This window comes from Fistularia commersonii, chromosome 4, assembly GCF_037954325.1.
Source record: "Fistularia commersonii isolate RoL2024-O1a breed Wild chromosome 4, RoL_Fcom_v1.0, whole genome shotgun sequence".
NCBI lineage: Eukaryota > Metazoa > Chordata > Actinopteri > Syngnathiformes > Fistulariidae > Fistularia > Fistularia commersonii.
The window spans coordinates 11,807,064-11,832,637 of record NC_141287.1 but is presented as its reverse complement, the minus strand read 5'-3'; the positions used below and the strand labels follow the sequence as shown (position 1 = coordinate 11,832,637).

Genomic DNA, 25,574 nt, shown 5'->3' with positions numbered 1-25,574 from the left:
GGCAAAGAATATCTTCTGGAATTAGCAGATGCCCCAAACCGATCAGATAACGTGGATGTGAACCATTAATTGTTTAAAAAAAAAAAAAAAAAAGCACACTCAGGGAGTGACACAGCAGGAGATAAAACACCTCGAACAGGATAAAATGGTTTGTTCCAAAAATGGATTCCCTCCAGGAATATGTCATCCACGTTATGTGTGTGCCCTGATTTGGAGGCCGACACTTGGGAAAAAGAGATGTAAAAGAACAGGTGATGAAAAATGAATCGTGCATTTGTGTTCAGTGTCCTTGAGGCTCTGAGTCATTGCTCTTTGTTACCAGTGTAGTTACATGCTGTCGCTGTTACACACAAACAAGCAAACTCACACACAGGCCTTGTACTTCTCGGCTGTCATTCTCTCATCACAGGCTGCTCCAGATATTCAGTCCGCCGGATATCTGGATTAAGTCACAGTTCACACACAGTGCTCGAGCATCAATTTGCCAATGCAGATCCCCCACCCCCCATCTGATCTGGGGATTTCAACAATGATCTCCAGAAAAAAAATGAGTGAGTGAGTTGAACGTTTGTGTGACCTGGACAGAGCTAAGTCTGGAACAGCGTGGTTCCCAGCGCTGACAGATTTGTATGGAATTAACGGTGTGTGTGCTGGAAGAAGCCTGCTGTGGGATGGATATGCTCCCAGACTTCAGGGATGTTACTGTCCTGTGTGTGTGTGTGTGTGTGTGTTACATGGGCAGGCTGGGATTTGTCCTCTCACCCGTAGTTTGTGATTAACTCTCAATATCCCGTTGTTTAGTCAGTGTAAGTCCACCGTAACCTGATATGTAAATGAGTTACCTGAGTAGAATCTCTTTTCTAATTGAATGCCGTTTAACTTTTTTTTTTTTCTTCTTAGGTCCCTCTCTATTTGAACTTGACCAGGCTCCCTGTGAGTGACAGAGGCTGCTGGTTACAGCGCCGTCAAAGGCGGGCCTGTTAATGTTTAACCAAGAGGGCCAGCCTCCTGCCCGTCCCATTATAAGCCTCTGGAAAGGCCTGTCTTGAGCTGGTAGGCCCGGCGCGCAGAGTTATTGATAGACCGAGTTTGGCAGTTTTATTTTACAGTGGCTGCATACCAGCCCGTTTGGTTCCTTGTGTGTGCGTTGCCTCAGTTTCATGTGACTTGTGCAGTCTAAATCTTCATGTGCAATTTCTCCTGTCGCTTGTCAGGCCAGCCGGCCCATCATTGTCCTCAGGTAGAAGTTCTTTCAGACTTTCTCAAAAGTACCCCTTCGGAGAATGTAGCCTAATGGTCACACCTGCATCTGAGTGCCTTGCCAGTTATTTCTAACAGTTGATCTGATATGCTCTCCCCATTTAGGGAGAGGCAGTGTTCACCCTGAACTGGTGGGCAGTTGATCACAGGGGCACATATAGAGACAAACAAGCATTCACCCTCTCAATCACACAACTTGGTACCTTCTGTAACCCCTAACCAGACCCGTGAAAGTGCCATTATAGTTGTGATCATTTTAAGCATTGAATTCTAAGCTGTGGATCAATCAGTTTGATATCAAATGTCATTCAGTTGTTTGTTTTTTTTTTTAAACATTTTTTTTTTGTTACATGGTGCATGTCCTGTGCAAAGGTGATCTGTCCAGAAAAGGTAATACCTCCACAGCTTTCCAGAGTTACTCAAAACCGAATATATTTTATGAGTATCAGCACTGACATCTTCATCTGTCCAATATCCGCATCTGCCCCCCAAAAAACCCTGAGCCAGTTGGATTCCTCAATTCTCCTGTTCTTTGTTCCCCACAACAAACCTGCAGCGCCCGATACAGACACTGATGGCTAGAGCCTTTTCTTTCTTGGAGGACGTGCGCTCTCTTAATCGGTTTCAAACAAAGCGCTTGGGTCCCACTAATCGTGGCTCACAGCTACATTTTTAGATGAATTATGGTCAAATTAGGCCAATCTCTTCCTGCTTCCTCTCCTCCACTCTTTGTATTTCCAGTGTTGTTTCTTTGTGTTTCCAGTGTTGGCGTATCCGTATTTTACATGACCAATTAGATTTACTGCACGTTATGAGCTTGTGGGCAGTGACAGGGGTTCGATTAGTTGAAGTTGTCTGTTTTTTAACGAAGATATACCCGCACACCCACCGACGCTCAGACGGCAGCTTCACCGCTGTCACTCCATTAAATAGCAATCATCATTTGTCATCGCCGCCATTATTATTCCTCAGATGAGGCCAACTGCACCTACCAGGAAGCCGGGCGGTGATCTGTTTTATTCAGTTTCCCATTATAGATGCAACCCTTGGCTAAATCAACTCTGAATTCCATTTTTCTGACTCAAGGTACACAATTGGAGTTTCATAACGCACACGGGCCAGCAGGAATGAGATTCAGGGTCAAAATCAAGGTTAGCAGCGTTAATGATGTGTCTTCATTTAAGTTATTCTACTAAGAACAAACACACACTGTTACAGGCAGAGCTATACACTCACCAGGCATGAGAGTGAATAGGCAAACAGCAAATCCAGACTACTTGTGTACTCTCTTATCTCCAAGTTTGATGCAAGTAAACAGTAAACTGTTGTGTGGGCTTACAGTGCGGCTACATTTTGCCAGCCACTTCCAGCACTGTATTCTTTTGTGCTTGACAAAAGTGAGTGGGGAAACACAGCTACCCTGTTTGTCCGACCCCCAACAGGCCACAGTGATTTAGAAAACCCCGACTCAGGAAAGGGAGCTGTCGAATGCTCGTGTATAACTTTTCCAGGATAAATTTCTGCATTGAAAAGGCCAGACCGTTGAAACCCAGCGATTTAAAACAGGATGGTGTCAACCTACTAATAATTCTTCATACATCAATACCAATGCAGGGTGGGTAACATTTGACTGTTAGCAAAGTACTGAATTGAAAATATTGCCTTTTTTAGCTGAGCAAACGGGAAAACACTTGTGCTTGGGTCTTCATAGATAAACGCAGAGTACTCAGGCAAGCTGTGTTATAAAAAATATATATATTTATAAGTGTATGAAAGGAAAGATCTGGAAGAGTCAAGTGGAAATGGTGCAATGCGTGTGATCTATAACCTTGTGTATGATTGACAAGTGCTATATTTGAAATCATTGGTGGCGATGTCAGATAATTGTCATTCCTTCGGCTCCAGGGAGGGTCTGACTTGTTCTGGTCACAGGTCACACTTCACACCAACTACTGCGAAATGTCTGCCTTCAGATTGAGCACCCCTGTTCACAAGGAGCCCTGGAAATCTTGTCCCCAATTCCGTAAACCCGTACAAGTTTTCTTTACATTTTCAAATTTTCAGATCGAGGCCCCTCTCGAAGATCCCCATGGACTTTCTGTTAACCATGGAATTGTATCCTGGGCTTGGACCAACACTGCCCACTTATTGTTTGACCGTGGGATAAACACAAAGTCCCGCTGGTTATTGTTTTCGTCATGTGTTAAAACTACATGATGCCGTGTAGGAAAAGCAAATGTGTGCTGTTAAAGTGGAGAACTGTTACATTCATTTTCTTTATATTTCATAATATCAGGGGGATTAATCCCGAAACCCCCTATTGGATTAGGGTCACTGATATAAGGTGACAGGACAGTTTATGAGAATCGAACCGCGAGGAAAACAATGGATTCCAGTTGTCGGAGATATTGAAAGTGCAGGGAGACGACCTTTTAATGATTGCACAGTGGCGTTGCATAATGGACTGCAGCTCCCCGGGATTGCACAGAATCAGCAGGAGCCCAGGAAAATGATGCCGGTTTGTTAAGTTTCTGTAAGAGTTATCATTATTGGACTCTGGTGGCGCTGACTGGTGGGCTGCCGAATGTTCTCGGACGTAATGATTATTGCAGTCAAAGTTCAGGGAATCACTAGTTTCCAGCCTCTGCCTCTGAGGTTTCCAGAGAGGTCTTGGGTTGAATTCAGCAGGGTCTCACAGACCTGTTTTAAATCCGAAAGTGTAGTTCCATATGACAACTATTGCACACGTGTTGGGAATTAGTGCATCAATCATGGTCAAGGGTCTAAAATAAGAGACAGCTTCAAACTATGTCTCCGGTCATGCCGGGGGTAAAATAAATGAGATCAGTCCTTCCTCTCCAAAACAGTTCCAGGAAAATATGTCATTATATTATTATAATGTAACCACTGGATATGATTAGACCTAAACATTTTTCATCTGAAAAGAGGAGACGCCTCCACACAGCTGAACCCCCCACCTTCTCTCTTTCTCACACACACACACACACACACACACACACACACACACACACACACACACACGTACACACCCCTCAGGTATGCAAGTACAGCTGGCACCTCGCTCCTCACCCAAGTTATGCTCTAGTACTAGTTTTGTCTTGTCCTTGCTGCCACCATTATTACATTAACACACACACACACGCACGCCCTTTTCTAAAGGTGCACTGCCATGTGGCGATTCTAACTCACTGCTTGTGCAACCTGAGCCACGTTTGCGTGTGTGTGTGTGATCACACAAAGGCAGATCCTCAGGTCTGCCTTTGAAAACAGCTGTTTAACCAGCTCTGAATACCAAAGGAGGTCAAAGGCTGCAGTTGCTGAAGGAGAGTGGGTCAGTAATGGGCTGCACTCCGTTCTACTAGGTTTCATTGGAGGTGTTTTAAAGGAAGAAGCCACAGTGTGAATGTATATACAAAGACATGAGAAAATAAAAATGAAATAGGACTGCACTGTGACCAAATAGGAGTAAAAATGTTTTATTATGATGACAAATATTTCAAAAGTGGTGTGACAAGTGTTTTTTTTTTTTTTTTTTGGTGATAATGGACATTTTTACAGAAGTCTCTTCTGGGGCTGTGATATAATTGAGAGCTCCACAATGCACACAATACATTCAATAATTGTTTTTAATTTTTAATTTTTTGTTCATTTAGTTTTTTCAGGACCATGCTATTTATTAACTCTGGCCAGTTCACTCTGAAATATGAGGAAAAATTCTGGTCAACTCTGGTCTAGAATTGCGAACGCTGGTCATGATGTTCAAAGTGTCTCGTTGTGCTTCAGACTCTGGTTTTGAGAAGAATAATTTCAGATCTCAAGGAGCAGAGCGTCTGATATTTTAGTGGGATTAGTGCCTGCTGGCTTTTTACCCTGCGTGCATTCTGCGTGCCATGACCCACATCCAGGAGCTTGCGACGTCGCTGTGCCGGAAAAGGTCAGACCCGAGCAGCCTGCAGATGGGGGAGACAGACGATCAACATGTCCTGTGAGAGCAAATCCTACCTCAGCCCACTGGCGCAAACAAAACAACGTTTGCTGGCTATTTTCAATCTATTTCTCTCTTTTTTCTTTTTTGTAATGTGGATAAAATCCATGCAGGGTTTAAAACAGCAATGAATGTTATACATATCGTGCATGTCCGCTGGAAGCTGCTCGAACCGTTCTGTTTCTGTCTTGAAGCTGATAGTTATTTCTTTTGCATTCTGGTGCCAATAAGTCTTCAACGACACCAATTACATTAACAGGAATTTTCAAGAAATCATATATTTTGGTCAAGCAAAGAGATTATCAGGTTTTTCCCCGAAAAGCCATGTCTTGATGATAATTTCATTCAAAAAGAAAAGAAAGTGAGACAGGAGATAAGCACATGAAAATGTGCTAATGAAACATGACAAGGTAGTTAAACACTGATAGTCAACAGGTTGTTTTAAGATTAATTTGAAAGATATCTTAAAAAGGAAAAGGGCATTTGGAGTCCTGGAACCTGTTTCCAGCCACATAGGAACCAGCTCTCCTTATCGGGTGACGGCCACGATGAGCCGAAGCTGCAACGGAAGAATTATGTTTCTGTCCCATATTTTATGAAAAGAACAGCGTTGACTCTTCGCTTACCCACAACCCCTTTTTCCCCATATTTATTTAATTTTTTTTCAATGCGACACCTGACAGAAATATTTCTGGAACAGCAACAGTTTAGATGGCAAAGCCCGGGTTTATCCGTGGCTTGTTTGGCTTGGAGAGTGTCTGAGGAAGTGCGGCGCGATGTCGCATCCAACTCAAACAAAGACACAAAAAGCAGGCTGAAAAACACAGGACATTTGCGCTGCTGTTTTCATTTCACGTTCTTTCCTGTCAGGCTTTTTTTTTGGGCCGTGTAACCTTGGACCGGCTTTGAGCGCACGTTAACATGACCAGCCTCTCTGACATGCTCAGCATAGGTGAAGGAAGGCCGATTTATCACAAACCGTTGCTGCTGAGTCAGGCTTCTCCAATGGACCAGTTAGAGGAGAGAGATGTCTTGACTACAAGGCCGTCAAAACAAACCGCGTTCAGGAGATATAATTTGGGATTAAAATGGTGTCACCTTTAACCTGTAGCTTGGATTACTTTGACCAGGGGTCTAAAAAGGCAACTCTAAAGACTCGGCAACCAAATACCGGCTTGTACCGAACTGTTACCTGAACTTTTGTTTTCTGCAGCCTGTATGATGCAAAGTTGCACCTCCAATAAATGAGATGGAAATAAAACATGACGTCCAAACAAGCTAGATCAATAAGTTGGGTGTTGTTCATGATAAAGTTTATTGGTTTTCAAATGTGGATGTGGCCTTATCAGTGCCGCTCAATAACAACTGAGACGGCAATAGTGTGTCGGTGTGGTGCTACTTCTAGATATTAGTGCCGCCTGTGCTGGTAAATTGGTGTGAGCAGCAAGAACATGATTGAATTGGCAATCCGTTTCTCCTAATAGAAATCGATACTGAAAGCTGGCCCCTGAATATTGTGGTAGTATTTTCATATTGTCCGTCTTGCAGATATTTATAGTAGGAAAGACGTGAATTAATTCCAATTTTCAAATGCATTGGTCAGCTCTTGGCTGCGATTCTCAATATGTAATGAAAATGCTGCCAGTGCGACCCTGAGCCGGCGAGTTGTATGTGTGTGTGTGTGTGTGTGTGTGTGTGTGTGTTTGTAGAAGCTTATCTACATTATCAGTGCGTGCGAAGAGAAAGTGACCAAAATGGACAGCCGTATCCTGACAGAACGCGTGTGTCCGACAGTACGGAGAGAATAAGGCGAAGGGGCGGCCCCGACTGCTGTTTTCTGGGGCAGTCTTTCAGGCAGCGAGGCAGCGGGGACGGATAATAACAGAAGCTGTTACATTCTTGTGGTTTCTCTGATTTCAGCGGGAGGCAGGGGGCCGGCCGGCTCGGGCTGACTCACAGCCGCCCTGCCAGCTCCTGTCTCGCCCTCGGTGCCAGGGATCGCTGCTAGCGAGGAGGAAGGGAAGGATACTCTTATCCAAGACGTGTTCCCGTCACAGGAGTGTGTGCACACTTTTAGCATCGCGTGCTTAAACAGAGATGATTAATACTGGCCAACTGGTTAATAATTCTGCTTTCCAGTTTTGTAGGTCAGCCTTGCTCCTGAGGCTGGTTGCAGGACATTTTCAGATGCTCCACTTCAAAACAGCCCCCTTTCGGATTTTGTTTTTTCATGAAATCGCGGTGTACTAGCTTTAGCTTCTACTGTAGTACTTGTGAAGATCTGAAAGCGTATGATCAGAGGATGTCGGACCTGGCTATATAATGATGAATATTGCATCGATGTGGTATCTGTGCATATTCATATCTATTTAACAAGGCTTTTGAGTGTTGTGAAACTCTTGATTCGTTCGTAGAGCCTGGCACTCCGAAAAAGATCCGAGCGCAGCCCCGTGCATGAGACCCCAGACAAGAACAGACAGCGATAGGAATGACTGATGAGCTTGATAAGGCACGTGAAGTAGTGAAAACGCATCTGATACACTACGTGAAACCATGTCATGTCATCGAACAGGAAGGTTTGTGTTGATCAGGTGGAAGTTGTTTCTCCTGGAAACATTTGGTGACATTTCACTTTATATCCCAGTGACAAGTGTCCTAGAAATCACTTAATATTTGTTACATGACTAACCCACGATTGGATCAGTTTGTTCCATTATTTGGCTAAGTAGGTCTTTATTTTTTTTGGTTGATTTTCTTCTTTTTTTTTTCTCCCTAAATAACAAGGCCATTAATTCGTAGTTGAATCGGTTTTAAGCCCTCATTTCGATGTGTGGTTTCCCTAATCTTCTTTAGCAAAATCAGATTAATGTCGAACAGATCTAAATCAAGCAGTGGTTAATCCGTTTGTAAAACCAGTTTTGAGATGGTTTTATGAATCAGGCAAGTGCTGGAAACACCTTAAAACACAGGCACCGATGCATTAAACTGGGAGGTCTGGAAGAACTTAGGAGTGAGTAGTAGTGAGCTCATTTTGCAGAGTATATTTAGAAAATAAAGAGTCAAGCCAGCACAAAAAATGCAGTTTATAATCCCTGTATTTTTCATCAAAGTGCATCAGGAATATCTGCCAGCAGTACCATAATTAAAAAAAGTACTCATGCACAAAGCCCCAATTAGTGCTTCCCTTAATTACTTTATTGTTGTTTGAGGAGCATTAAATGTTTTCATGGCGAAGCCACCACCATACCACCGAGCGATGTGTTACAATCCTGCAGTCCCCAATTAGATCTTTAACTGATCCGATTCCGCTGGTTACTTTCCTTCAAGCCAAAGCCAGAACGCAGAGCAGATCCTTTAATACACTGCTGAAACCCACACACAGTGACAGGTAATGACATCTTTGACGGAGCCGAGCTGCTGTTTGCTTGACAATATTTTTAATTATTATGGCCACTAATCACCTTTTTCACATGCTGTATTTTATACTGCTGCACAACCTGGGAGCCATATCTTCTTATTAGCAGGAATCTGCATTAAAAAGCAATCTAACCTACGGCATCACAAGTCCTGGTGTCAATATTTTTGCGCGCTGACTTCACAACAATCGATATCGAATGACTCCTGTGTCCATCAGCTCCTAGGAATCCATGCATTATTAACCTATCAGATGTTTTTACCCTCGGTGCATTGATGCGTTCAGTTTTTACATCGAGACATCTGGGGAAACGCGACGAAATCAGCCAATCGGCGTTCAATGTGAAAACCATTTCCCGACAGGATTTAAGGGTCAATGTTGGAACGCTCGATTTGTGCGAAAAACACAATGGGTTGCTCCGATCACATGGAAGCAAATCAGGAACGTCTGTCTCTCCATTGTTTTGGCATGTGTTCACGCCGTCATAGGGATATTAATATTAACCTTTCAAATGATTCTAATTGGCACACATAGCAACAGAATCTTTCATCAGTCATCTGACCACTGCGTTACAGTTGGGTAAGCCATGCCAGCGTTGTGAAGAAAAAAAAAAAACAAACCTGTATCACTGAGTCAGGACTTTGCCCCGGGCTGAATAATGCTTGCAGAACCAAAACTCAAAAACGTCCTGATGCTGGGAGATTTGTATCAGCAAATGTGAATTTAACATGCTAAGCCATTTGCACACCTTGGAATTTTTGTTCGAAAAACTCAGTGGCCATGACCGAGGGCGGGTTACTCCCAGCATAAACACCTGTCCTCCTGCATCCCGGGGCAGCCTGAAAGTGCCAAAATGCTTTGCCGGTATTTTGCACAGGCAGGTAGCCTTATTTTCCTTGGCGCTGAAGTATCCAGGTGACTATGAGGTGACAATCAGGAGTGCCCACACTTTCCTGTTATGCTCCTGTTTACCAGCTGCAGTGTGTTCTGCCCACATCCATTCTTCATCCTCACCTCTTCTGTACTGGCAGCAGTGGAGAGACATCCCCTCATGCCTCACCCACACACCTGCATTCTGTTCCACAATATATTCAAACAGGCTGTTCAATCATAAGTTGCACTTTTCTGATGCCTCTCCCTGTTGACTCTCCACCGTTGCCGCTGTCGCTACGGATGTTTGGTGTCAGCCGGGAAACGCACCGTTGATGCTCTGAAGGTTTCACGGCTCTTCGGCCCTGCCGTCGCTGGGAGATCTATCACCATTGGCTTGGTTTGAATACACATCCCTGCAGGGCTGTTAACACAGTGCTGTCTGGCAGCAGAATGTGTAATAAAAGTCATGGCAAAGACCAAACACGAGTCTCACAACCCAGACTAAGGGTTTCTCTGCGCTTTTCCCAGCACCGGTACCTCAATACTAATCAGAATTCAAATACTAAATACTAACTGAATAACAGTTCAAGGGCAAACAACAAAGGGGGTTTAAATGCAAAGTAGAACGCCCAAACCGGGACGCATGGGTGAGGAAGGAGCTGCAGCTGGGGTTGGAAAAAGCCAATCAGATGCAGGTTTTGGATGAACGTGAGTCGAGGTTTCGGATGAACGTGAGTCGATCCTGGATCACAGTCCTGATCTACCAACCTTTATTTTAACAAAATTCTTACACAGTGTTTTGAATCTCCTCTTGGTTGAGAGAGATGCCAGATATGGCCTTGTTCACATTTGACAATTTTGCTTAAATTTGCGTTAACTTTGATAGAAAGACAGCTATTATTTGCCATCAATCTGTGTTTGAATGTTATTGCTAGAGACACCACTTCATGTTGCGAGCAGTCTCACCCTCCAGCTGCTTGTCACACACACACACACACACACACACCAAATGAATATTTGACTGTTCAAGGTCACAAGCCGGCAACCATTCAGCCATTAGTGTAGAAGTTGTTTTTGTGTTTTTCGACAAAAACGTGATCATCACAAAAAACAGAGGGAGGCCGAGGTGCCGAACAGCCAGTGTAAATCTCACAAGAGCTTGAAGTTGTTTTAAATTATGCATCAAACAGAATCCCCTCCATCAGCAAAATAGGCTACAAGCCCACAATTAATGCCATCCATGGGTACGCACACACACACACACACACACACACTAACACACGCGCACACACACACACACACACAGGCCATCAGATAGAGCTGTATTAATCATGTTGAAGGTAAAAGTGTTCCTCCCAGAAGTAAACATTCTGGTTGGAGTTGTGGCAATATTTTCAGATTTTTCTAGTAACAGATATATTTTTAAACCTTTCACTGAAATTTAACATGAATCCAGAGGGCAGCGGCGAATGCGCTGGGTTTTGGCTTCGAGAAGGTGTTTTTGTTGAGCAATCCTATGACTGGAGCGAAATGTAAACATTCGCCAGTTTTTTTTCCACCTCAAACATCAAGTTCATAACAGATGCAAATGGAGCGCGGCAAAGACGGCAAAACATTGGCTGTAAAAAAGCGTAGCGTTCGGGTTTAGTCGATCGGTCTTTGGTGCTCAACTCTGATTGTGTCTGTCAAGCTCTCGGACGGTTACATTACAACCTCCATAAACTTTTGCTATTTGGACCGTCGCTCAGACAGCTGGATAATGCTTGGCAGGAGGCCGAGCGGAAGACCAGGAAGGAGATTTATGGATGGACGGGAGGAGGACATGACGTTAGTAGTTGTCAGGGATATATTGAGGTGGATGTAAAAAGTGTCGATTGGCAGCAAGGACGCAACAAAAAACCGGACCGTTTTGGAACCACCTGTGGAATTAGACCGTAATCAAATTATGTTCCATCGACTCGAACAGGAAAGGAAGTTGTGGTTGCGTCCGGTTGTTCAGGGTGTTTTTTGCGATTGATGATGGCTTTAAAAAAAAGAGGTAAAAAGGGGGGTTGGGTCCAGCTTGGCTCTCTCTTTCTCAAAACAAGACCTTCACTATACTTGTGATGTGATAAAGTTGTGAGCTGTTTACCTAGCGATGAGGGCTGGTATTACTTTGACAATGGGACAAACGCGTTTGGGTAAACCCTCGGCTGCAGGAGCCCCTCTGTTACACCGAAGATTAAGATGACGATTCCTTTCCTAACATTGTTTGGTCTTCTACTTCTGTTTTCTGTTCTATCAGTGGGGCGGGGGGGGGACTTCTGAGAAAAGGAGCTTTATAAAAAAACAAAACAAAAATGAAACCGTAGGCGGTTGGCCTACATGGAGGAGAAATCCGATGACGAGCCCTGATTGATGGGAAGTTTTAGCGTAGTGGCCTTCAGAGCCACAGGTCCTGAGGACAAAGAGGATTTAAGGTTTAAAGTAAACCAGTCATCATGATTAAGAGAGTCATATTCAACTTTCAGATCAAGATTTTCCCTTATGGGGATCAATGAACTATTATCTTTAGATGACACACCCACTGACACACACTTAAATAGCAATATGAATGAGAAAGCTTTGAAAAAGTATTTAATGGAGAAGTAATGCCAACTATAGTCATCATTATATTTACAGTTTATAAAGTGCTATTGCACACAGAATTCTTTTTTTTTTTGGCGGGGGGCATGACCTTTCATTCATTCATTATCTATACAGCTTATCCTGCTCTCAGGGTCGCGGGGCCTCCGGAGCCTATCCCAGCTGTCATCAAGTGATACGCAGGGCTCACCCTGGACCATTCACTCTGTCATTCACATGTCTTCCAGAGATGCAAAACCAATCGCTTGTCTGGACAATTTAGGGATCTCCGGTTAATCTTTTTTGGCCTGTGGGAGGAAACCACAGAACCTGGAGGAACCCCAGGCTGACACGGGAGACTCCTCAAAGGCCCCCCTGTCGGATTCAAACCAGGAACCTTGTTGCTGCAAGGCGGAAGCGCTAACCACTGTGCTGCTCTGTTTCACATCAACTCGGTTTGGATAAAAGTCCAATTCAGCTTTATTGTAAATACTGCCATGTGTTTCACACATACTAAGAATTGAAATTGCGTGGCTCTAAAAACCATGGTGCAGTAGTAAAGAGTTTATCAAAGTTAACATGGCTAAGATGGAGGCAACAAAGTTAAGTCAAAGTCCTAAAAAGTAAAGGTACGAGTGTTTAAAGTGACAGCAGTGTGAAAAAAGAAAAGCGTTTCCTTAATGAAATATTAATAAACATTGGAGTTTTCCCAAGATATGCTGCTTCATAAGGGAAAAAGGCTGCTTTTTTAGAAATTTAAAAAGAAAATACACAATTTTACATGAGCAAACGGTCAAATGTTGAATGTGACCAGCCATGAATCCAACACCGGGGACTTTGACCGTCAACATCTCGGCCGACTTCACCCGCAAATTCCTCATTTGGGGGAAGTCCATGTTATATTCTGATCAAAGTATTGTTTTTTTCTCTTGCTGCTCTTTCAAACAGTCCCTACTGTTGGGCCCCCACAGAGGGAGGAACCTTCAGAATATCCTTCAGAGATTTGCTACGAATGGATGTCTCACCCATTGGGTGGCCATGCATTGCTTTATTTTATGCTGATACAACCTAAACTAGCAGCCCTGTCGCAGGTTGACCAGCAGGCAGAGGTGTGTGTGTGAGCGCCTGGCCCCGGGCTGGAGGCTTTTAGGTGGACCCGGCCTAGAAACCTGCAACATGCTCAGAATTTGACCCCTGGCGATGCTGAAAGGTGTCAACGTCAGCAGAGGAGAAAAATGAGGGGAATGTGCTGCTTTAATCAAACCTGCATCTGCTGCTCTGCCTTGTTTTGTGTTTCTACTGAACTTCTGTGTGCGTACATGCCCCTCTTACCCTACTTGTTTTTCTTAATGATCCGTGACTGTTCCACCCTGCTTGTATTTCACATTTATCTGACAGTGTTAAGTTTGCAGCGAGAAATAACAAAATCTTACGGCTGAATACATTTTCTTTAATTGTTGTTGTTAATGCATCACACAAAGTATGGATCTTTTTTTAAGCCAGTCACGTCAACACCCTTGACAAGGCCACTCAGTGCGTTGGAACACTTGTTATTTCATATTGTTTTTACCACATATTTTTCCTCAGGATAATGAATTAGGAGAAATTTCAATCTGGCGGTGGAGATGATATTCCAGGTCTGTTTGACAGGTAATGTCGTTGTTAAGATAGCGACAGAAAGATGATGCTCAGTGATCAGTCATCTTGACCTTGTCTCTCTGGGCATGAAATGGAGCTTAAGGTCCAGGTTATTAAAGTGCGATCTGTGGCGGCCTGTTGCGTGGGTGCGTGTGTGTGTGTGTGTGTGTGTGATGGCTCGCTGCTGTATGTGCCTCAAATCAACTGTCACAACTAAATACATCTCGCCATGAAAACAGAGCTCACACCCAACTGCGTCAAACGCGGACCCAAGATGGGCAGCCGGCAGACGAATAGTCAGAATGAAATGTTCGATTAAGGTCAAGACCACTCACCTCAGTGCAACCAAACAAATGATTACGTTTTGATTTTATTTTTTTTAGTTTGCGAAGAATCTACCAATCAGGCATTGCACTATATCGAATGGTGTTTATTCGACGCCGAATAAAACACGCATCGAATAACTTCAGAGCTGATGTCTAAATCCCTTTTTTTTTCTGCAGAAAATATTTTATAATTATCTCATACCCGAGGCAGGGGAAGAGAGGTGGAGGGTGTCATGCAAGCAGAGAGCGCGTTGTGAAAAATCCTGCCCCCGCCTCGCTGATTCGTCTTGATCTCCAGCTACATTTAATTTGTGTTGACGTGAGAAGGAGCCTAATCGACGGCGTTTCACATGAGGGGGAGGGAGATCTTGAGGATGCAACGAGTTGGTGTGTGCGCAAATGGTGGGGGGCGTCTAGAAAGTACTGTCGGTTAAATCTTTGATTCATTGGAAATCTCTGACCATATTTTCATTAATGGCTGTGTGTCTGCGTGTGTGTGTTAGTAAATAGCTGCCCCCTGAGACTCAAGACTATTATTTGCATAATGGACTTGGACATTCAAAAGAACGAGAGGAGGAAGAGAAGCAGGAAACCGAGGAAGGGCGGGGGAGGGGGTCGTTTTCATTCAAAGCTGTTTGTAAGAAAAGTTGTCTTCTCTTTTCCGAGTTACACTGCAACACAAGTAGCAGAGGGAGCTACACACATATACTCCCTGATAATATTTCCTCAGAGGTACATAAGTTTATCATCATTGACTGCATGATGAAAGGGCGGAATTTCTTAAGAAACTTTTAAAACACCTACTTCCTCCCGAGTGAGCAGCAGCAATCCCAGTTGGTTTGGAGAAATGAGGAGGGGGGAGACAGGGTGGAGGGTGTCTTGATATTGATGGAGGGGGTGAAGGCCAGTTTAAGAAACTAAAAGGGAGATTAATGCTGTAGGGTTCCTGGATAGATTATTCAACAGGATCTTAGACAGTGAAAATATGCCTGGGGGATAGAGAATTGTGATGGCGCCCATCTTTGACAATAAGGGAGATGTGCAGAATTGGGGTAACTATAGCGGAATAAAGTTAATACAGTTAAGTTATGGGAAAGAGTAGTGGAAAGTAGACTGAGCAAAAGTCAGCATTTGTGAGCATGGATAGAAAGAGTACTATAGATGCAGTCTTTGGCAGAGAAGTCCGGAGAAGGTCAGAGGGAGCTTTATTGTGCTTTTGTAGACCTAGAAAAAGCACACACCAGGGTGCAGAGGGAGGAACTATGGTACTGAATGAGGAAGTCAGGAGTTGCAGAGACTTATGTTCGACTGGCGCAGGACATGTATGCCCGCTGTGAGATAGTCGTGAGGTGTGACAGAAAAGTTCAAGGTTGAGGTGGAACCACATCAGGGGTCAGCTCTGAGCCCCTTCTTGTTTGCAGTGGTGATGGATAGGCTGACAAATGAGTTTAGACAGGAATCTGCATGGACCATGATGTTTGCAGATGGCACTGAGATCTGTAGTGAGAGCAGGGAACAGGTGGAGAAACATCTAAAGAGGCCGGGGCATGCTCTGGAAAGGAGAGGAATGAAGGTCAGCCACAGCAAGACAGAATATATGTGTGTGTGGGATGGATCAAGTATGAGTCCATCAGAGGGACACCACATGTCAGATGTTTTGGAGATAAAGTCAGAAAAGCCAGACTGAGATGGTTGAGTCATGAACAGAGGAGGGATGATGGATGTACTGGTTGAAGGATGCTGAGGTTGGAACTGCCAGGCAGGAGGTCCAGCTCACATGATTGACAACTCAGTATATTATTCCCTTGCATTATAAATAGTGTGTGTGGGTGGGGGGGCGGGATGATCACTTAGTAAATGTTCTTTTAAAGTTTGTGCCAGAGATCAGGAATCTGAACGGTCACCTGACTGACACTATACCTGTAGTTTCACAACTTGGCCACTAGGAATATTTGCAACCGACATCCGACTTTCTCGATGCGCCCACGGTTCTGCAGAATGGTGGATTTAAACTGGAACTGCGACGAGGAGGCAGTAATCCGACCAAATCTGTGTGGAGTCTTGGAAAACAAAACAATAACATTAATTTATTTTTATAGAGCCGGAAACCTCAAACCGCCTCTGAGGGTGTTTGAATCAGTGAAAGGAACAAAAGCTCCGTACTTACATCCTCCTCCGCCTTCGGTGCGTTCACCGAACCGAACGTTGGTATGGGGCTGAAGCAAAGTTCGCATGTCGCTTTCAGCTGGAACTCATTTTCGTCAGAGAAACTTGTCCCCCTTTCTCCTTCTCCTGCTTCTGCCTTTGGTGACCCGATTAGGAGCAGCACTCTATGGCTTTACCATCAGCCAGGTCAACACATAGCTATCCCTAAAGGAGGTCAGAGGTCGATTGCAGCACACATTACTTGAGCTGCAACTTCCTACACACACACACACACACACACACACTGAGTACTCAAATCTCTCTTTTACACACGTGTATATTGATAACAAACATTCCTGTGACCTGTGAGAACCCCGCCCCCCTCCCCCCGATGGCGCTGCCACCGGGATACTTTTGCGGTTTGAGAATCGGCCAACATTTTCGAAGGTGTGTCTCTAGGTTCAGTCCTGGCCTCAAGTCCTCCTATTTTGTCTCCAGCTCCCTCCCGACACCGTGTGCTTGTGTGGATGTGAGGTTTCAACTTTCCTGCTCTGACAGGTTGTGACATATTTTCCTCTGGGCCTTATTTCAGTCTGGTCTTAGAATTTTCAAATCCAATTTCTGGAATTTAATTTATCTAAAACCTAAAAAAAATGAAGAAGAATTGACCTTCAAATTGGACAGACATTACCTAAAATCAGCCATAAATGATTATTAAAGTTTTTTTTTGTTTTTAGTGACAAGTATTTTCCCCATAAATTACAATTGATTTATTTTATTTAAATGCTTGAAAATGTGAACATTGTCTGGAGAATTAACGTGAAATTTAAAAGTGAAATCGTAAAAACTGCCCAGAAATTTTGCACTTGGGTGCCCTTATTTGTTAGACATGCGAACAGAAGCGACGTCAAACGCCTCACGCTGTTCGGGTCGCGTCTAAAGTGATATTTCTGTCCCCTGCCATGCTTTCTCCTGGAGCAAACTACAAAGGCTCTTTATTCATATAGTTTGTGTTTATTGTGAAAACTCATGAACTGTCTGCAAACACACACACACTCCTCCGTAATTGGCCACCTGTTTGGGCCCTCGTCCTAGTTTCAAGCTGAGGCAACGAAGGGCCGAGAAAGTGATGCAGAATCCCTCTGGGCCCCCGCTCCCCCCACCGAAGTCCTCCCGTTCCGGTTGTTCCACACGAAGCAGCAGCAGCAGAAGCACAGTACCTCGCAAGAAAGTGGGGTATGCGCAGGAACGTGCACGTGGAGTTCACTCCTCGGCCCGCATCTGAACCCGGAAGAGCGGGGCTTCCTTTTTGCTGTGGAAGTTTTCACTTTGAAGGCTTTGATTCTTTTAGAATAGATAGGAGAGACAGGGAGAATGCTAGTTCACTGGGTAATGTTTGGATAAGTTTTACTGTTATGACTGTGCATGTTCGTGCGTGTGTGTGTGTGTGTGTGTGTGTGTGAGTGCGCATGTGCGCTCAGGGAATGTAGATGTAACACTTCTAAAAGTGTATACTTTTTTTGCGTGTGTGGGGTAGAAAGTGTACTTCTGCAAGTGTGTTGCTGTCAATGGAAGGTTACAGGGACTGTTTGTGTTTACAAAAAGCTGAGAGAGCCAGAGGAACCCTCCGTGAGGGAGGCTACACACACACACACACGCACACACACACACATTCCTGCTGGTTTGTAAGCTCTGCTGACTGCAGGAAGCAATAATGGTAGCGTGCTTCCGGAGTTCCGGAGGCTTCTCTCAGGGGAGTATGGCCGTCCTGTCCAGCTCAGCAGAGCCAAGCTGAAAAGACCGCAGCCGAGCACAAAACTCCAAAACACCCAGAACACAATGGAGTAGTAAAATAACAGATGGCACCGCTGAATAAACTGGCAAAGTGGTGCAGAATATTTTCGACCAAACAAAGGGCCGCACGGCGCATGTTACAGTGTCACGGCAAATACATCCCATGATAAGGCACGTCAGTACTCCTGAGCCGTGACTTACTCAGTATTCGACACACTGATGTTTAAGTGCAGATTTATTTATTTTCTATTCATATTTATATCGCTCCATTCTCATCACTGTTTCATGCCAGGGTTTTTATTTTAGTATTTTAAATACGGCCTCCCTCCTCAAAGCGCTGCCACCTGAAGACAAAATTCAGTGACTACAACGGTGGCGCAGTGGTTCCAGGGTCACCGGCTCGGTTTCAGTGACTCAAAGCACTTATTAGCAAAATGGTGGCAGGATGCTAACGTGAGCTTTTGCTGCAGAAGTAACTGAGAGCCAGATTGAAAAAGGACGTGGGGGATGAAGCAGAATCCAAATATTATCAGAACCTAAACACGAGTCTTCAAATAACCCCTGAATTGATTTTACAACGGGAAAACAATCCGCTGTTTTGCTAGGGTTTTTTTTTCTTCTCTAAATTGGGATAATTTGGGGTCGTATATGGCGTGCAGTTGGAGAAATGGATGTGATTAAAATGCTGCACACAGAAGTGATGATCCGTCCCTGCGTGTCTGTGTGTGCGTTCTTCAGACAGCCGGCAGGAAGCATTGAGACAGGAAGCGAGAGTGGAAGTCGAGCTCGCCCATGGGGACAGTCTGTGTGTCAGACCTCATCATTTATAAATCCGTGGCTCGTCCTTAATGCGAGCCAGCGATCAGACCGCGGCCCTGCTCCAATCCACCCACAGCCCCGCGCGCTCCGTTTCCCAAACTGACAGCCCCGTGGATGGCATCAACGTGCATGCATCGCTTATTCGCACGTGTGTGTGTGTGTGTGTGTGTGTGTGTGTGTGTGTGTGTGTGTGTGTGTGTGTGTGTCCAAGGCCGTGACGTATGTTTGTGCGCAGATGGTCGGTTTGCAGTCGGGGTGGATTGATTTGCAGCGGGGTGACCGGCTTCACGACTCCTAGTATGTTACCTACTAGCTGTTAGCCGCTGCATCACTTCTTCCATATGCTGAGGCCCCAGGGTATTTATCATATATATATATCAAAAGAGGAGATTTATGGATGTGGTTAGAGAGGATATTAAGGTAGTTGTGTGAGAGAGGAGGATACAGAGAATAGGGTTAGATGGAGAAGGTTGATTCACTGTGGCGACCCCTGACAAGATGTGTATATATAAATATACGTGTGTGTGTGTGTATATATATATATGTGTGTGTGTGTGTGTGTGTAGGTATGTATGTGTATAGAATTATATGTATATATGTCTGTGTGTGTGTATATATATATATATATATACGTATATATGTATATATGTGTTTTTCTACGTGTATAATGATATATATGTATTCATATATATATGCGTGTGTGTGTGTATTTATGTATAAATTCGTGTGTGTGTCTGTATGTATATGTATATATGTGTTTTTATATGTGTATACATATAATGATATATATGTAATCATATGTGTGTGTGTATGTGTATATACGTATAAATAAGTGTGTGTGTGTGTGTGTGTATATATATACAAACATGTGTATATATAATATATATATGTGTGTGTGTGTGTGTGTGTGTGTATTTATAGTTATATACATATATATGCACATTTGTATCTATATATATGTGGTCATCGTTGGTAAGGCCGACCTTGACGTCACAGCCAAGCATCGTGTGGTATTGAAAACGGATCGATTTGTAAAGACAGAGATATTATCTGATCCCTGCTGTTTTCCGTGCATGCAGTCTATTTTCATTCTCATCGGTGGTTTGTAAGCTGACCCCGAGAAACACCAAGTCAAGGATTGACGCCCTGGTTTGTTGTAACCATGGAAACACCTGATGTTGGTGTGTATATATGTATGTTTATCTATATATGTGTGTGTGTGTGTATATATATATGTGTGTGTGTGTGTGTGTGTGTGTGTGTGTGTGTGTGTGTATATATATATATACATATAAATTCCCATCTGCGGCCTGTGTTCGGGTCCTGCCATCGTTCACGTGTTCCCAATGAGCCGGATCCCCGCGCTGTTTGATCAATGTCACTAACTTCCTCTGGTAATAAGGTTATTGATCTTCCTCCTGTCTGAAGGAGCTCCGATACGCACTGATGGATTTCCCTCATATTTTAAAGCTTGCCATTCCAGAGAGACACGCCCCTTCATTGGAGAAAAATGTGCCATCTGAAATGTTCATATCCTGTGGCAGCCATATTGTACTATTGATTGTTTGCGAGAATCTTTTAATATCTCTTACACGCCCTGAAGGATTTTCATATTTTGCCAGTAAAGAGTGGATCAGCACAACTCGCCCAAGACGCCAATGACCATGTCTGGTCAGCGTGGTTCCTCAAAGTGTCCTGAATGTGTTACTTGATCTGGTTTTGTGACTCCCACAGAGGGCCGGGGCAGAAAAGTGACATCATTTTTGTTGTTCCGGGTTCCCGCTCCCTCAAAAGCTTTAATGTCACACGGGATGAGATTTTGTGGCCTTCAATAAATCCGCTTTTCGCAAGAATTTGATATTAAATATATGAGCAGGTAGGAAATACCAAGGATAGACACTTAAGTGTGATGATACTTTATAAAATGTCCCCTAACTCCGCTAAACATGGGCATTACATGACATTTGCTGCAGCTGAATGTGAAAAGCAGTTTATTTCCTGCGTGACACATACATTTCAAGCAGGGAGAAACACACACACACACACACACACACACACACACACACACACGAGATTCATGCATGTAATACAGGAGGAAGGAGCTGATATGACCTGTCACAATGTCTGCAAATCAGCAAAAAAAGCACATGACAGCCAGTGACTCAGTTGTTCAAACACACACACGCGCACACACACACACACACACACACATCCCTTGCTTCCCCTGCATCCTGCTGCTTTGCCGTTTTTGCATGTGCGTAAGACAGTAAACCACCTGTTTTCAGTGTGACGTGATGTGTGTGTGTGTGTGTGTGTGTGTGTAAATATATATGTATGCAGTGTGTGTGTGTGTGTGTGCTGCATACATATGCGCGTATGTTCATGCATAGTGTGTACACCATCTGCCAGTGGCCATGGGGGTTTTTCGCTGATGTGTAGTCACAACCAACACATACTCAAGCAAGACAACACTCCATATGTGCCACACACACACACACACTGTCGCTGGTAGGCGATGGGGCCGTGACTTGCGTCTGGATATTATGTGTCCTGTCATTATAGACCACCTCAGACTAAAACAAGCAGGAGGTATGCAGGAAGTGCACAAACCTTTCACAGATGCTGTGCGGACAATAAAAACAACACTTCCTGTTCCGCAGGAAGAAGCGCTGGTGCGGGTGCAGGTATGCTCTCACCAACTGGTTGCTGCTCAGTCATTTTAAAATGATTCTCCACTGGATATGATAATTTTTTTAATGTCCCCCCCCCCCCGCAATGACACGGAACCCCCATGTTGCTGCTGATGGCCTGGTTAGCTGCCTTGCTTGGCAGCTCTGCATCCATTTGTGTGTGTGTTTGCGCGTGTGCGCGTGTGAACCCATGAGGACTTTCTAGTGTGAAAGATGTGAAAGCACTGTGTAGGTTGAGACAATTTATGGGACGGCAATATTGGGTTCATTTTTTAATACTCAACGTCTGCTTCTGTTGTCCAACAACAATTTTCTTTTTAACAATTCTTTACAAATACCATACTTAATTTTTGGGCGGCGTAGTGCAGGGTTTAGAGCAATTACCCCTGGAACTGAACATTCCTGGTTTGATTCATGGTTCCTCCGAGCCTGTTGAAGTGTTGTTGAGCAAGACGCTGAACCCCTAAACTGCTCCCTTGGCACTGCACCTAAGCTCATGGTGCATCCATGATGGGTTAAAAGCAGTGGTAAAATTTTGCTGAAGTTGTGTTCTTTGTATAACTGTATGTGAAAGTAAAGGCATATCTTCTTTTTTTCTGGTTTCCTGTTCCATTGATTTTACAATATTTCCAAAGTTCAAGAAGCAGAATGGCCCATTTTTACAAAAAAAAATTTTTTAAGCTAGTCATTGATTAATGGGAATGCACTTATCCTATGATCCTAAAATCATACAGAAACAGCATAGAAATGAGCGTCTCCAAATATAAAGAATATTATTTTTTCCTCGACAAGCAGATGAGGACGCACTGCAATGTTCTTCCAGTTTTAAAGGAAGACTATTTGTTTTGTAATCATGCCGTCCGAGAAAATGCAAACTACAAGAGAGCCCCCCCCCCTCCTGTGCAAACTTGGGTTCTGTCTGCAGCCTCATGAGACAAGGAAGCCAGTCAGACATGGCCTCAGTAATAAGGGGCTTTGGTTTGTTCCAAATAGAGCAGACTCAGATGGAATTATTGTTATTTATTTCCCGGTGACGAGCAGGCAGGGAACCCTCAGCTGCTGTCTGCACGCCCATTGCGGGCGTGAATCCGGCATGGCATTTTAAAAAAACCCAAAACAAAACAGATTGTGTCTAAAAATACTGAGGTCACATACACACATGAACACACATACACAGATACACAACTATACACACACGTCAGGGCTGTTAATACAATCAGCTGATGACTAAAAATGGCTTTCCGAACACTTCTGCAAACGAGCAGCTGAAAAGGCCCGGATATTCACAGTCACTTGTTTTGGTGTTCTTGTGACACGCTTTAAACTTTATCTTAGCCTCCGCTAACGCGCTCCCGTGTACTTTCCACATGCAAACATACCCCTGCAAGAGAGTGCGCTTCTTTCCTCCTCTCTGACATTCTTTTGTCATGAAGCAGAGTCTCGCCTGCACAGGCTTGCCTCGCTGCGTTACGTTGCAGGGGGGGGGGGTCGTACTCTACATTGTTGTGTTTTCTGCTCTTTGGAGATGGACTGAGTGAGCATGTGTCTCTCATCGCCTTGCTGCCGTGCATATTTCTATCTTCTTAATGTACATTTTGCTGGATCCCTGCTCTCACGGTCTTACCGTCTCTCTGCTGTTTTGTTTTTGTTTTTTTTCTTCCGGATGCTGCAGACCCTGGTAGGAGCGTGATGAGCGCGCGCTTCCGCTTGCCCGCTGGCAGATCCTACAATGTCCGGGCGACGGAGCTGGAGCGAGACAGGCAGCACACACAGGTTGTGTGCAACGTACTGCTGCTGGACAACACGGTCCAGGCATTCAAAGTCAGCGTAAGTACACACACACACACACACAAATGCCAAGCTGAAATTCCTCCGGTTGCTTGTTGGGGGAAAAAATGAATGAGGATCTGATTGTCAAATGCTGTTTGAAATTATGTAAACAAACAAAATTGAACGTGAAACAAATACTTGTTTGATGTTAAAATATCCAAGTTCCACTTGACCCCTACCCACTGCCAGCTTCTCCTCGACCAACGTCTCTTTTTCAATGGATGCGTGACATCTGATGTTTAAATTATTTCTCATCGTGTGTACCGGGTGTTTAAAAATAGCCCGTGTGACGCCATTTCAGTTCGGCTCAAATGTCACCTAATCAACTGTCTGGAAAACTGGGGAGCGCCCCTATTTGTAATTGTTTTCTGAGGGAAACCCAGTTGCGCTTAAACCAGCTGCAAAAGGTGAAGTCCGCATTTTTGCCCTTTGGTTTGTGGCATCAATGCGTCAGGATAAAGTGTATCTTCTTCCTCCTCTGCATGCAGACAAGCGTCAAACTCCCAACATCGCTGCCGTCCCTGGCACACCCCCCTGAAAAGATATAAACCCCCACTCCCATCTATGAAAATTGCCTGACACTTGCGGCGACCTTGACTCGCGATCTTTATGTAATATGACGCTAACGTATATCTTTCGGAGATTATTAGCTTGGATGTCCTCCGCACTCGATTCCTGTTATATTATGAGTGATGCGTATTTTTACGCATGCACTGACAACTTCTCCAAGAAAGTAAAGCTGTCCGAGCAAAGTCTTAAAAGCACCACCACATCAGATGAAAGTTAGTTGTTGTGAGAGTAGAGGACACAGAGAATGGGGGGTAGATGAAGGAGGTTGGTTGGCTGTGGTGACCCCTTGAAGGGAAAAGCAGAAAGGAAAGGAAGGAGAAAATGTCTTGAAAACACAATTTGCTGCACCTGAGTCACGTCCCAATCACGCTCCACCCCCCTTTATTTTTTAAATCATCTTTCAGTATCATATCTTGGGTGGGGTTTCGGCTCTGGTGCCCCCCCCCAAATCATCCTTCAAACTGGGAGGTCAATTAGAGACCACATGAACCTCGTCTGTTTTATTTTATCTATTTACTGTCTCTTTTATGATCCTTTTTTTTTCCTCTCACTGTGCTCCTTCAACCACCCCAAGCCCTGTTTTCTGGGGCGTAATCTCATTCTCCAGCATTACAAGCGTTTACGTGTGTGTGTGTGTGTGTTACCCCAAGACTTCAAGTTACCGTGTGGCTGATCTAACAGCTGTCTGGCTTTTTTTTATTTATAATACACAATGTGTGTGTTTGTGCGATTTACTCTAAAACTAGCTGTCAAATTGCCATGTGGGTGTCTTTCTTTTTTTTTTTTTTTTTTTTAAACACCACAGTTTAGTGTGTGTGTGTGTGTGAGAGTCAGTGTATCATAACCTTATACTAGGCGGGAAATTCCCTTTGTGACTCACAAAAACACAATTCTTCCAAAAATAGTCGTCTGACAGAATGTGTTATGTCTGCGCCGGCAGCGTGTGAATCTGCTTGCCCGAGTCTTGTGGGTCTTTGAAGGTCATCACTGCTTGTTAGGTTGTGTGTGTGTGTGTGTGTGCGCGTGTGTGTGTGGTGAATTTATCACAGCTACGTATGCACACCCCCACCTGCTTTGTTTAAGATTTCTGCTTAAAGAGTTCTCTCTACATCACACACACAGACACACACACACTCACACACACTGCCAGCTGAATGAATGACTTGGTGTCCGTCAGTGTCATTGATCAGCAGCGCTAACTTCCTGGAAAGACAAGCCGTCCTGACAGCAACAATACCCCTATTGATCCCGACCCCGGCCTGCGTTTGAGCGCCGAGTGGAAAATCCAGGAGCACTCACTTATTGTCATGGAAACAGGAGTGCTTGTGGGGGTGAGGAAGAGGGAGTCGGAAGAAGAGGAGGGAAAGCACAAGGACCTTTTGGATGGTCAGGGATGAGAACAGTCTGACGATTCATCCCTTTACCTCATAAATTGCATAAATTACTTCTTATTTACATGAAAAGCCGAATTAAAGTGTCCTTTAACTCAAGCAGTGATACATTTTGATAGCTTTGAGTTATTTTGTGATCATTTTTAATTTTTTTCTTTTTTTAATTGTCTGCTATTTCTTACCAAGTTTCAGGACTAATCATTTTGAGGGAGT

The 25,574-nt window shown here is 44.1% G+C and overlaps 1 protein-coding gene across 2 annotated transcripts in view; it reads left to right on the top strand.

Moving 5' to 3' along the window:
- ptpn4a (protein tyrosine phosphatase non-receptor type 4a) overlaps positions 1–25,574 on the top strand; it is a 74,355-nt gene that overhangs the window by 4,943 nt on the left and 43,838 nt on the right. For both annotated transcript variants that reach the window (XM_086145307.1, XM_086145306.1), the window contains exon 2: positions 23,243–23,397. In XM_086145307.1, coding sequence (XP_086001433.1) covers positions 23,260–23,397 — 138 coding nt within the window. In that variant the 5' untranslated portion in view covers positions 23,243–23,259. The remainder of the gene's footprint in view (positions 1–23,242; positions 23,398–25,574) is intronic.